Source organism: Pan troglodytes, chromosome 15 (genome assembly GCF_028858775.2).
Source record: "Pan troglodytes isolate AG18354 chromosome 15, NHGRI_mPanTro3-v2.0_pri, whole genome shotgun sequence".
NCBI lineage: Eukaryota > Metazoa > Chordata > Mammalia > Primates > Hominidae > Pan > Pan troglodytes.
The window spans coordinates 28904507-28916740 of NC_072413.2; the positions used below are offsets into that span (position 1 = coordinate 28904507).

The window sequence follows — 12234 nt, forward strand, 5'->3', positions numbered from 1 at the left end:
GATATCACGTGGAGATAAATAACATTGTGTGAATTGTTTTCCCACAAGTAACGCAACTGTTTTGTTAATATTTAAATATATGATTGCTTGGTTGTAGGTACCAATAGCAAATATTTTTATTTTATTACATTGAGATTGCACCGAAGATAAAAAGTAATCATTTACTTCCACACGAGAAAGTAAAATTATTTACTCCAGTGTGCTATTCCAGTCCTATTTCTTTTTTTAAAACTAAAATGTATATTCCTCATTCAACCTTGTCTCTCCAAGCAGTATTTTACACTTATTTGATCCCCCAGATTACTTAATATTTAACTTCATTTAGCAAATATTACTAATCATAACCATTTTTAAAATGAAGTGCTTTTTGCTATCCCACTATATTGAAGTAAAATATTAAGTATAAAGTAGGTGTTCATAAATTTGCTTTAAAGATTAAGAAATGAGTAAGGGATTAGAGAAATTATAGAATTACTGAAAAAGAAGGAGGTATTTTGGAACTTTTTTAGCCCAAGTGAATTACTGACTGGTGGAAAACTGCCTTCTTTCATATATTCCATTTCTCTTCTGAGGCTTCTTGTACCCACCACTACTTTGTTCACTCCTACCCACCCAAGTCAACTTTTTCTCCATATAGACACCTTCCTTGATAAAACAGTCATGCGTAGGAAAAGAGTGTGCGTCATTACTGCAAAGCGTTTCCCATAGCCAAAGTAAAATTAGTCAATGAAAGGTTCTTCTTAGTGACATCAGGCCCGACTCACAGTGGAAAAGACACTGATCTTTGTTAAGTCCAAGTTATGATGATATGGAAGTGGTAAGACGGAGCTAAAATATTTAGATATTAGATTTGCTATTTGTAAAGAAATTCCAGGTTTCTTGGTTATGAAACTAAAAACACATTTTGAATTAACCTCCATAAAGTTATGTGAAACTGTTAAGAGTTAATCTAAAATTTTATTTTTCAGAAACTAGACAAGAAACTTCGAGAAAATCTAAGAGATGCAAGAAACAGTCTTTTTACAGGTGATACACTTGGAGCTGGCCAATTCAGGTATTACTGTTATTAAATACACTTGTAAGACTTTAAAATATTTGTAGAGTTTTTTTGTTACTTTTCTTGGCTGATAGAATATCCTTGTAATTGAAATTTGTTTCTTTTTAATGAGCTAATCAGGATCAAGGTTTTGACTCATATTGTTCTTAAAATACAAGTGGAATATTTTATTCAATTTACCTTTTGGTAAAAATTTCTAAGCATTTTATCATCTATAAGAAAAATTTTTCTGTGTATAAGGCTTTGAAGGTCAGAAGCCATTTTCTTTCAATTATCATTAAACCGCTTGGTTATTTTTCACAGAGTGAAAAACTTGTGATACTTATATCTGTTTCTACCTTTATTAATCTGATTTCCATTTTATACTTAATAATAGCCTAAACTTGAAAAACATTTTATTATTGTTAGCATTTCTAGCATAAGTAATGCCAATGTTTTTGGCTGCTTATTATTGAATAGAAATACTAAAAAACCCTATACATTATAGTATATTTAACTTTTGATTGTTAATAGTAATGGAGTAAAGAAGTAAAGAAACCCACTCAAATGGCTGAGAATTGTTTAAAGAAGAGATTATATTCTGGAAAATTAATTCTTAACCCCAGTTTAGATGAATTAATAAATAAAGCCCAAAATAAACAGATGCCCAGAGAAATAACTGCCCACTAGAAATAATAATTTCATAATAACTTTCTATAGACTTCATCTCAAGTCAATTTGGTGTCTCCTACAGCCTTATAAACTGCTTGTATAATTGGGAGTTCACACTAACGCTGTGTTTCAATTGTTTGGTTAACTGTCTCAGTTTCCACATTATTTTAAATGGTTCTATGATTTCATTTCTGGTCTTAAGTATTCTTCAAAATGTTTCTCATTAGGTAGAAGAAAAACATCAAATTCTCACCTGATCTTTTTTTTTTTTTTAACAGAACCAACCACTGTGTCATATCTTACTTAATAGTTCCCTTTTTATAGCTCTCTGGGATAGGCCTTAGAAACCAGTATAAAGGCACCATTTTATTTGGATAATTTTTTTAAATTTATTCACATTATCATAATATGGGCGTCTTGTTTCTCAACTTGTTGGATGTATTTCTTAATCATTTTCCTTAGTGGTCACAACCTTGCTGGACTATTGTTAAATACATTTGAATCCAACCATAGGCTGGTGATTTTCAACTAAGGGCAGTTTTTGCCTCCCATAGCCATTTGGTAATGTCTGTAGACATGTTTGGTTGTCATAACTGGTAGGTGTTACTAGAATCTTGTAGTATACATTGTAGGATGCTGCTAAACATCCTATAATGCACACCACAACCCCCTATAACAAGAAATTATCCAGCCCCAAATGTCAGTAGTTCTAGGGTTAAGAAACCCTGCGGTAGGCCATCCTCCCTTACCTTCCATCTAGCTCTGGTATAATAAATCATAGTAGATCGCAAGGGTGCCACTCTGACTTTTTATCCCAGAGTCAATGCAGTTAGGAAATCCACTGTCCTATACCCAGAAGAGTGTAATGAGTTAATTCTATTGCGAAAGGAAATATGTAAACAGATAGTGATGCCTTTTGAAAAGTGGTGCGTACTCCTGATATGATAGTGCCTCTAAAGCAGATCTCTAAAACTTCTGTAGACACATGATAACCAAATGACTGTGCCTCAGTTTGCTTTCGGTGGTACTTTATTTCACATCTAAATTGTAATAATGGAGCAACAGTACATGAGGTATCATATGCCTTCTCTGTTAAGGGGATAATAATATAATTAGGTACCATTATGGCATTATGTTTTCATTTTGTATATTATAGTGGTATAGCGTTTTTTGAGGCTCTTCTCCAGAGTCTGCTTTTTTGAGTTTGTGTTTATAGGAAAAAAATTATAATTTATGAAACTGTCAAACATTTGTGTAAATTTATAAGCTCCTACTCTTTGTTTTCCCTGAAGCTGACAATAACTATTCCTTATTGCCTTTTTTTACAGAAATATCAAAAACTTCTGAGTAGAAGCAGCTTATTATTTTGCTAACCACAAAAATTATTCTATAGAAATATTTATATAGATTTTTTTCCTTAAAGTTTCCTGGCAGGGCATGATAGTTCACACCTGTAATCCTAGTACTTTGGGAGGCCAAGGTGGGAGGATCACTTGAGCCTAGGAATTCAAGACCAGCCTGGGCAATGTGGTTAGTCGCCCCCGTCTCTAAAAAAAATTTAAAAATTAGCCAAGAGTGGTGGTGCACACCTGGAGTCTCAGCTAATTGGGAGACTGAGGTGGGAGGATTACTTGAGCCTGGGAAGTCAAGGCTGCAGTGACCTGTGATTGTGCCACTACACTCCAACCTGGGTGACAGAGTCTCAAAAAAAAAATTAAAGTTTCCTAAGTAAAATTTATAATCTGGCATCATACACAAGCTCTAACTAGTCCAAAGCATTACTGTAATTGTGTGACCATGTTAAATTTGTTTTTTAAAAGCCAGCCTCCCCCATCTCTATAAAAATGTTTAAAAATTAGCCAGGTGTGTGATGGTGCATGCCTGTAGTCCCAGCTACTCCAGAAACCAAGGCAGAAGGATTGCTTGAGCCCAGGAGTTCAAGGCTGCAGTTAGCTATGATCGCGCCACTGTACTCCAGCCTGGGTGACAGAGCAAGACCCTGTCTCAACAAAAAGCAAAGTATTGTGGTGCTTGCTTCAGCAGCACGTATACTAAAAAACAAAGTATTAGGAATTGTCAATATTAGCATACTGTTATTCATATCAAAATGGCATATACTGGAAAGTAGAATATTTTAGATGTATACACTGGTATCAAGAGTTATGTAATTTTTTATATGTATATTTACAGCTTCCAGAGGCCCTTATTAGTCCTTGTTGACAGAAACATAGATTTGGCAACTCCTTTACATCATACTTGGACATATCAAGCATTGGTGCACGATGTACTGGTAAGAGACTAAATACAGCACTTATTACTGAAATATAGTAACATGCAGTGTTCCCTTTAATTTAAAATTAACATCATGGCTACAGAAACAAAAATGAGAAGGATGGAACTGAGACCTATGAACAAAACAAGTGATGGGATTTGGTATTACTGGGTGTGGATGCTGGAAAATGTGAAGCATTAAAGTTTAGTTTCAAATTTATGATCTTTATAGGGTAAAGTAGTGGTTTTGTTGGCCATGGAAAAGAAGAAAAAGAAAACAATTGAAGAAAATGGATTATCTTGTTTTATTTTTAATTTTCTAACTGAATAAGTAAATAAATGTGTTCTCCCTTAGGAGAAAAGCTGTAATTTCTCCCTTTTCTCTGGGAATCAGTTAAACCTCATTTTACGTTAAAAAAAATAGTATTTTTTATGTTACACCATATGTTTTCTGAAGTAATTCCACATATCTGATTTTATGCTTATAGCAAAGATTTGTATTTATGCATATGTAAATTTAGCTGCTAAGTGTTGTGTTTAGCATGTGACATACACAGGTGATAAAACACGGCTTCAGTCTTCAAAGACAATGGAAAGAAAATAGGTACACAAATAATTTCTCTATGAGACACTATGTAATCAGGCCAGAATAGTCTCTATTTGATAGACAGACGTTAAAGAATTTGAACTCAAATCATTGGCTTTGTTAAAACTAACACTGTAGTTTACTAACTCCTAGCTCAGGACTCTAGGGATTACACTATATAATCATATCATGATAGTAAAGATTGCCCAACATGTCATATAAACAGGAAATGAAAGCTGAGTGTAGTGGCTCATGCCTATAATCCCAGCACTTTGGGAGGCCAAGGCAGGCGGATCACATGAGGCCAGGAGCTAAAGACCAGCCTGGCCAACGTGGCGAAATCCTGTCTCTATTGAAAATACATAAATTAGCGAAGCGTGGTGGCACACGCCTGTAATCCTAACTATTTGGGTGGCTGAGGCTTGAGAATTGCTTGAACCCAGGAGGCGGAGGTTGCAGTGGGCCAAGATTGTGCCACTGCACTCCAGCCTGGGTGACAGAGCAAGACCTAGTCTCAAAAAAAAAAAAAAAGGAAATGAAAGACATGCAATAGATGATTTGGTTTATTTCTTTAAAACCTGGATATTGGCTCTAAAGTGTTTATTTAAATAAATCAGATTTAGAATTACTGATGGAAATTGGCCATTCTTCTATGCCATGACTCTAGGATGAGTGTCGAAGAAATAGCAGTCAACTTTAATTCAGTAGAGAGGGCAAGAAGAATCAAAGGGACTCTTAAATTAAACCCTAAGTAGTAGAACATGGAATCAGGCTTTAGGAGGTCAAGTAAGAGGTGGGAGAGGAGGAATTCAGTTCTACCAATATTTGAGTGCCTACTCTTTAACACACTTTCTAAACCCTGGCTTCAATAGTAACAAAAACAATAGCTTTCCTGTCTTTCTAGAGCTTACATTCTAGTAGGGGAAACAGGCAATAAAGAAAATAAAACTTGCAGCATTTCAGAAGGTGGAAGATACCCTGAAAGATAGTAAAGTAGATAATGGTGAACAGGAGTGAAATTTTAAAACAGGGAAGATCTCACTGATAAAGTGACATTTGAGTAAAGATCTAAAGGAGGCAAGGTAGTGAATTATATAGCTATGTGGGAAAAGAACATAAGCAGAAGGATGACTAATATGTTTGGAAAATGGCAGGGCAGCCAGATGGCTACAATGAAGAGAGGCAGGGGAAGAGAAGCAGGAGAAAAGGTTAAATAAATAGGACCCAGGAAGCAATATAATACAGGACTCTAGGGATTATAGTATATGATCGTATTGTGATTGTAAAGGCCATTGACTTTAATTTGATGGAAATGGGGAACCACATGGGATTCTAGTATACATTTGAAGACTGTCACTCTAGCTGTTATACTGAAAATGGACTCCTTGGGGGCACAGGAAGAGCAAGATCTGTTAGGAGGCTGTTGCAGTTATCTTAGCTGAGATGATAGCAGCTTATAGCAGGACAGAAATGGTAAGGGCTGTGTTTTTTATACTGACTGTAGAGTATAGGATTTGCTGATAAGTTAGATGTGTGAGTTAGATGTAGAGAGAGAGAGAACTCAAAGATGACTCCAAGGTTTTAGCCTTTGCAAATGGCAAGACGTTGTTGTTTAGTGGGATGGAAAAGGCAGTTTCCCCAGGGAAGATCAGATGTTTAGTTTTGGGTATGTTAAATGTGAGATGCCAGCCAGGCATGGTGGCTCATACCTGTAATCTCAGCACTTTGGGAGGCCAAGGCAGGAGGATCACTTGGGCCCAGGAGTTCAAGACCAGCCTGGCAACATAAGGAAGCACCATCTTTACAAAAAATAAAAATTAGTGACTTGTGCTGGCACACCTACTCAGGAGGCTTAGGTGGGAGGATCAGTTGATCCCCAACAGGCTGTGGCTACTACAGTGAACTGTGATCACATCACTGTCCTCCAGCCTGGGTAACAGAGTAAAGACCCTGTCTCAAAAAAAAAAAAATGAGATGCCCATTAAGATATCAAAATGTAAATGTTGAGTAGGTAGTTACATGAGTCTGGAGTTCAGGAAAAAAGTCTGGTCCTCAGCCTCCCAAAGTGCTGAGATTACAAGCATGAGCCACTGCACCCGGACAGAAAATATTTTTAAATGACGGAAATTACAACATGTTTGTATACTAATGGGAATGATCCAAACAGCGAAGTTAATGATGCAGGAGATAAGAGCGTCCTGCAGGTGGCATTAGTGGGCACTGTAGACCAGGATTTCTCAACCTTGGCATTATTGACGTTTTGGACCTGATCATTCTTTGTTGGGGGGCAGGGGGAGCTGTCCTGTGCATTGTAGGATGTTTAGCATCATTCCTGGCCTTGACTCTCTAGGTGCCAGTGGAACTCCCTCAGTTGTGACAACCAAAACGTCTTACACACGCCAATTATACCCCAGGTGGCAGAAAGGGGCAAAATTGCCCAATTGAGAACCATGGTTACAGGCTGACAACATGAGTTTCAAAGCTAGTTTTAGGAAAGAGGGCAAGTAAAGAGTCTGGGAGTAGCAAGGAAGACACCTAATTCCAGTCTCAGATCCAGTGGTATGAGCTGTGAGAGGTTAAAGAAAAAAAAAAATCAGGTTCCCATTTGAGAAGGCTGCAGGGGTTAGCCAGTTGGAGTTCAATTAGAGCAAGAAAGAACAGGGAAAGTTTAGAGAGGATGTTCAGAATAGGAGATTTTGCTGATGACTGAGTATGGGTTCCAGAAGTGATGACAGGATTTCTAGAGTAGGGTAAGAATAGGAGATGGGGTCTCAGTGGGATTGGAGGTTAAAGAGTTGTACAGGGATTAATGGGCATAATAAGATAGTATTGGTAGTCTCAAATCATATTTGGTTGGTGGGGCCCTTACTGTTGGGTAGGAGCAAGGGGCAAGTGTCTTAATAAGAGCATAGCATACAGATCACGGGTGCCTCATCACACCTGCCAGTGGTGGTGGTGGTAAGGCAATCTAAAACACCGAGATGTCTAGGGATCCTTTCCAATTCTTGAACTTTAAGAGTCCCTGGGCTCCCTCTTCATTCCCCTGGATGGAGGAAATTAAAGTACAGGGTGCTTTGAGTACAGGAGATAAGACACATGTACAAATAATTGCAACATAAAAAGGGTAGACTCAGTCTCCATTGTCAGAAGAGGAAATTGGGAAATATAACTTAGGGCAGAGATTCCCTAAAACCAAACAAGGATAATACTGGTCCTTGATGAGGTTTTCACTGTTTCAGAATGAGATGAGAATAAAAAGGACTATGAAATGTGTTTTTATACTGGCCTTTATACAATTTTTATTTCCTACTATTTGAAGTGAAAATATCCTTTTAAAAATAAAAGGTGGTGAAAGTAGATGGTAGAGTTTTTTTGTTTAATCTTCACATAAAAAGTTGGGAATCTTTGAAGAGGTTGGTTATAATTATGCAACTTAAAATGACTTAATTCTGTTTATTAATCTTAATGCAGTTTCTGGATGTGAACAAACTATAACTGAGATGTCATAAATTATAATCACAAAAATTTTCGTTGATTGCTAAACCTGCTACTTTTGAAGGTCTTCAAAGCTTTTAAAACACTTAATAATTATACCCTTTGCCTCCACAAGATGGAGTAAGTAAATAGTAAATGTTAACTTAAAATCGCAGTTTACTTTTTATATTAAATGTCTTTGCCTGAAAATCTGCACCATTGGTAATTGTTTGTATATTAGAACTTACAAACAACTATGAAAATTCACACAGCTTCCCTCTGTGTCAGAAAGATGTTTTTTCTCATTTTAAACGGGAAATACACTCTTCTGGTTAAAAAAAAAAAAAAAAGCAACTTTGCAGTGCCCATCTCCTTTTATTGGGATATAAGAAGCAAAATTAGTAATTAGAAGCCCTGATTCTTTTTTATTATATCTTGGTTGCAGGAGAGGTGGATTTGATTGTTCAGCTGCAGAGCTGTTGACTTCAGTCAAAGGAATGGACATTATTTTATCTCTGTTTTTTTTACTTGGCCTTTATTTTTTCAAATCTTAGGTTCTCTTTTTGTACCTTTCACCCTCTGCTACTGACTCTTATTATTTGAAACATTAAATCGGAAGTTATACTAATAGACATAGGGACTTTAATTAAAGTTTACCTTTTTTCCAGTCAAGAATAAAAAAAAAATGGTTTCCAAATAAATATGTATTTTTTAAAAGGTTGTAAGAGAAGCATTTTTTTTTATTTTTTATTTTATTTATTTATTTATTTTTTTGAGATGGAGTCTTGCCCTGTCGCCCCGGCTGGAGTGCAGGAGTGCGATCTCGGCTCACTGCAACCTCTGCCTACCAGGTTCGAGCGATTCTCCTGCCTCAACCTCCTGAGTAGCTGGGACTACAGGCATGTGCAACCATGCCCGGCTAATTTTTGTATGTTTAATAGAGATGGGGTTTCGCCATGTTAGCCAGACTGCTCTAGAATTCCTGACCACAGGTGATCCACCTGCCTCAGCCTCCCAAAGTGCTGGGATTACAGGCGTGAGCTAATGCACCTAGCTAAGATTACAGCTAATGCACCTAACTAAGGTTATAAGAGAAGCACTTCAGGAACACCTATTTCCTTAAAGACTTGTGATTGCAATGTAACAGGTGCCTAGATATAGTTCAAGATTGATGCTTTGGGTCCAAGGTTGACATTCTTTGATCCTCTAATCTTTATTAACACAAAACCTCTTGGTCAGCACTATGTAGCCTAATTTCAAGCATTTGCCTAAAAGTCAAAAGTGTAATGTAAACTTTTACTCATTTAATCCAAACAAATACATATTTTACTGTACTTGATAGGAAGTGTCTACTGAAGGTCTGTAGGCTATGTAAAAGCCCAAAAGATATCCCTGATTTCATTCACTTTTTAAAAATAGCAGTGTTTCAGTATATCTCCGTATTTGTTGCTGTGTCTGAACTTGGATTGAATTTTTATTTAATCTAAGGGAGAAAAAGAGTATGTACTATTTACTGATCTAACTGCAGCTGCTATAGTTTTTTTTTTTTTTTTTTGCCTTATATTCTAGTTGTATAACATTTGTCTATATTTATGATGGAACATTTTACAAAGTTTTAATAATATATTTTATAATCAAATATATTCAAAATATTTGCATTTCAACATAATATAGGATCATGTAATCAATTAATAATTTAAGATATTAGATGTTTTTTCATATTTAAGTCTTATATATTTTACATTTACATCACATCTCAATTCAGACTAACCACATTGAAGGTACTCAGTAGCCACCTGTGACTATTGGCGACTGTATTGGACAGTGCAATTCTAAATCATAAGACCCAAATTCTTTACTGCTTTTAGAGATTGAATGAATTGCTTATGAGTTGAAATTATCACATGAAGACTGGTAGAAATGTTTGCATATTGCCGGCAATGTATCTGGTGGGTGGGAGGGTTCCAGCTCATGAGTCCTAGGGTTGTAAACAGCTCTGCTTTAATAAAAATGAACAAGCTTCCCAAATATATTGCTGATGCTGTAAAGAATACCTTGGCCTCTGAATTAAGATAGGTTAGGTTGTGCTACTTAGTCTAACCCTCTAACCTCAGTGGCATAAAATAATAAAGATTTTTTTTCTTGGTCATAGTATTTATTGTTCCTTGTCCAGTATGGATGAGCAAAACAATTGTGGGTTGTACTTCATATTTTTAGGTTCTGGTATGAATAAAATTTTTTAAACTTTTACTAGGGAATATTTCAAATAACACAAATACAGAGAATACTGTAATGAACTCATATTTACATTGTTCAGCTTCCCTGGTATTATATGATCTAAGCATGAATACTTCAGCATGTATCTATTTTTTAAAGTTATAATTTTACACAACAAAATTAATGATAATTTCCTGGTGATATACCCGCTCTGTATTGATTGTTTCAAAGATGCTTCTTTACAGTTGGCTTGTTCAAATAAGGATCCAGAAATACATCTATACGTGGCATTAGTTGATATGGCTCTTAAATCTCTCAGTTCCTCCCTCCTCACTTCTTTTTAATTGCCATTTTTTGATTGAAAGAATTAGGTCATTTTTCTATAGAATTTCCTACATTTTGGCATTTGGCTGATTGTATCCTTTTGTATTCCCGATACTTTCTGTAAACTAATTGATTGTGGAAATTGATTAGATCTCATTCAATTCTTTGTCAAGGCCACTTTAACTAGCAGTGTTCTTTAGTTTCTGTTTTATTACATCAGGAGGTACATAATGTCTGTTTGTCCTAATGTTAGTGAACAGATTGATCAGTAGTTTCAGGTATTGTCAGCATGATCCATCCATTAAGGGTTCTCCATAAATCTTTTACCTAAAGGTTTAAATGTCACTGATAATTATTGCCTCTTTATTTTAATTACTGATGGCAAATGGTGATTTTCTGATACTGTTATTCCTCCTCCATCTTTTTAGCCAATATGCTTATATAAATAACTTTTTTTTTATCACCTACTTAGGACAAATGCTTGTCTTCCTTTGTCAATTTTCAGAATTAGTGAGTACCCTAGTAATTTGCAGAGACAATCAATAAAGTCATTTGTTTAAGTATCATTTTATGAACTAACAGATTTTTATATTTGAGATGTTTTTACACTATTACAGTTGTTCATTTTGATGCTTGAATTATCTCGTTTTTGGCCTATCATGTTGGCCTTGATAGCTTCTTGACATAACCCCATCAGTCTTTGATAGTTTCTTTGCTTCCTGGTATGAAAAATATCCTAAGCTAATCATATTCATTTTCTGCCTCAGACCTGGCTGCATCCATTTCTCAAAAAGCCTCTGGTTCCTTTGAGTAACAAATAGTGGATACCACAGTCTGGGCTATTAGCGCTGTTTATTTCTACTGGGATACTTTTGCTTCCAGACATTTTCCATGGCGAAAAAGACAGCATCTTCCAGGTTTCTCATTCTCTGAGATTAAAGAACCCATTTTTTTATAACAAGTAGCATTGTGAAATTGTAAAATTACATTAGTGACTGTTGACTTTGCACACAATTTGAAAGCATCAATGGAAGGCTGAGTCTTCCTGTTTCTTCCTAACAAACATGTTTTAATCCTTGCTCTACTCGAGTTTCGTTTGAGAGACTGATTTGTGTGAACCAAAGAAACCAGATGACTGTTATGTAAAGCAGAAAATATTTGGATTTAAATTGTTAGATGGATTAAAACCACATATCATCACCATGACTGGGAGTTTTGTTTCTTCAGCCACTCAGGACAGCTGTGCCATTATAAATATACATTTATATCATTTTAGCTAGAAGCCCATCTTAATATATATGTATCTGTTGTAGAGTGATGGATGTCAAATAACATCTGATGTGTAACTCATTCTCTAGAGTAAAGCTTCTGATCTCTTCTCATTGAGTTCCATAGTTATCCATGCTCTTTGAGGGTAGGAAATTGTTTATTGGTTGTGTATAATTGATGTCTTGGTAAGAAATAGAATTACAGTCTCTAGGAGCTTCTGTAAATTGTGTCGTTAGAGGCATTATCACCACTTTATCAAATGTTGAACAGAAACTGGTTTTGAAGCATTTAGGAAGAGTAGAAATAAGTTTTAAACTCCCTTTTGCTTAGGTGTCTAGTCTTTAACATTTTCTCTTATGGAAATTAGTTTTAGGGATGAGCTTTG

General features: G+C 35.7%; 1 protein-coding gene across 3 annotated transcripts in view; it reads left to right on the plus strand.

Moving 5' to 3' along the window:
- The window catches only part of SCFD1 (sec1 family domain containing 1), a 108181-nt gene that overhangs the window by 28448 nt on the left and 67499 nt on the right, over window positions 1-12234 (plus strand). For all 3 annotated transcript variants that reach the window (XM_003952459.6, XM_003314289.6, XM_009427617.5), the window contains 2 exons: window positions 969-1054; window positions 3899-3998. In XM_003952459.6, the coding sequence (XP_003952508.3) occupies window positions 969-1054; window positions 3899-3998 (186 nt within the window). The remainder of the gene's footprint in view (window positions 1-968; window positions 1055-3898; window positions 3999-12234) is intronic.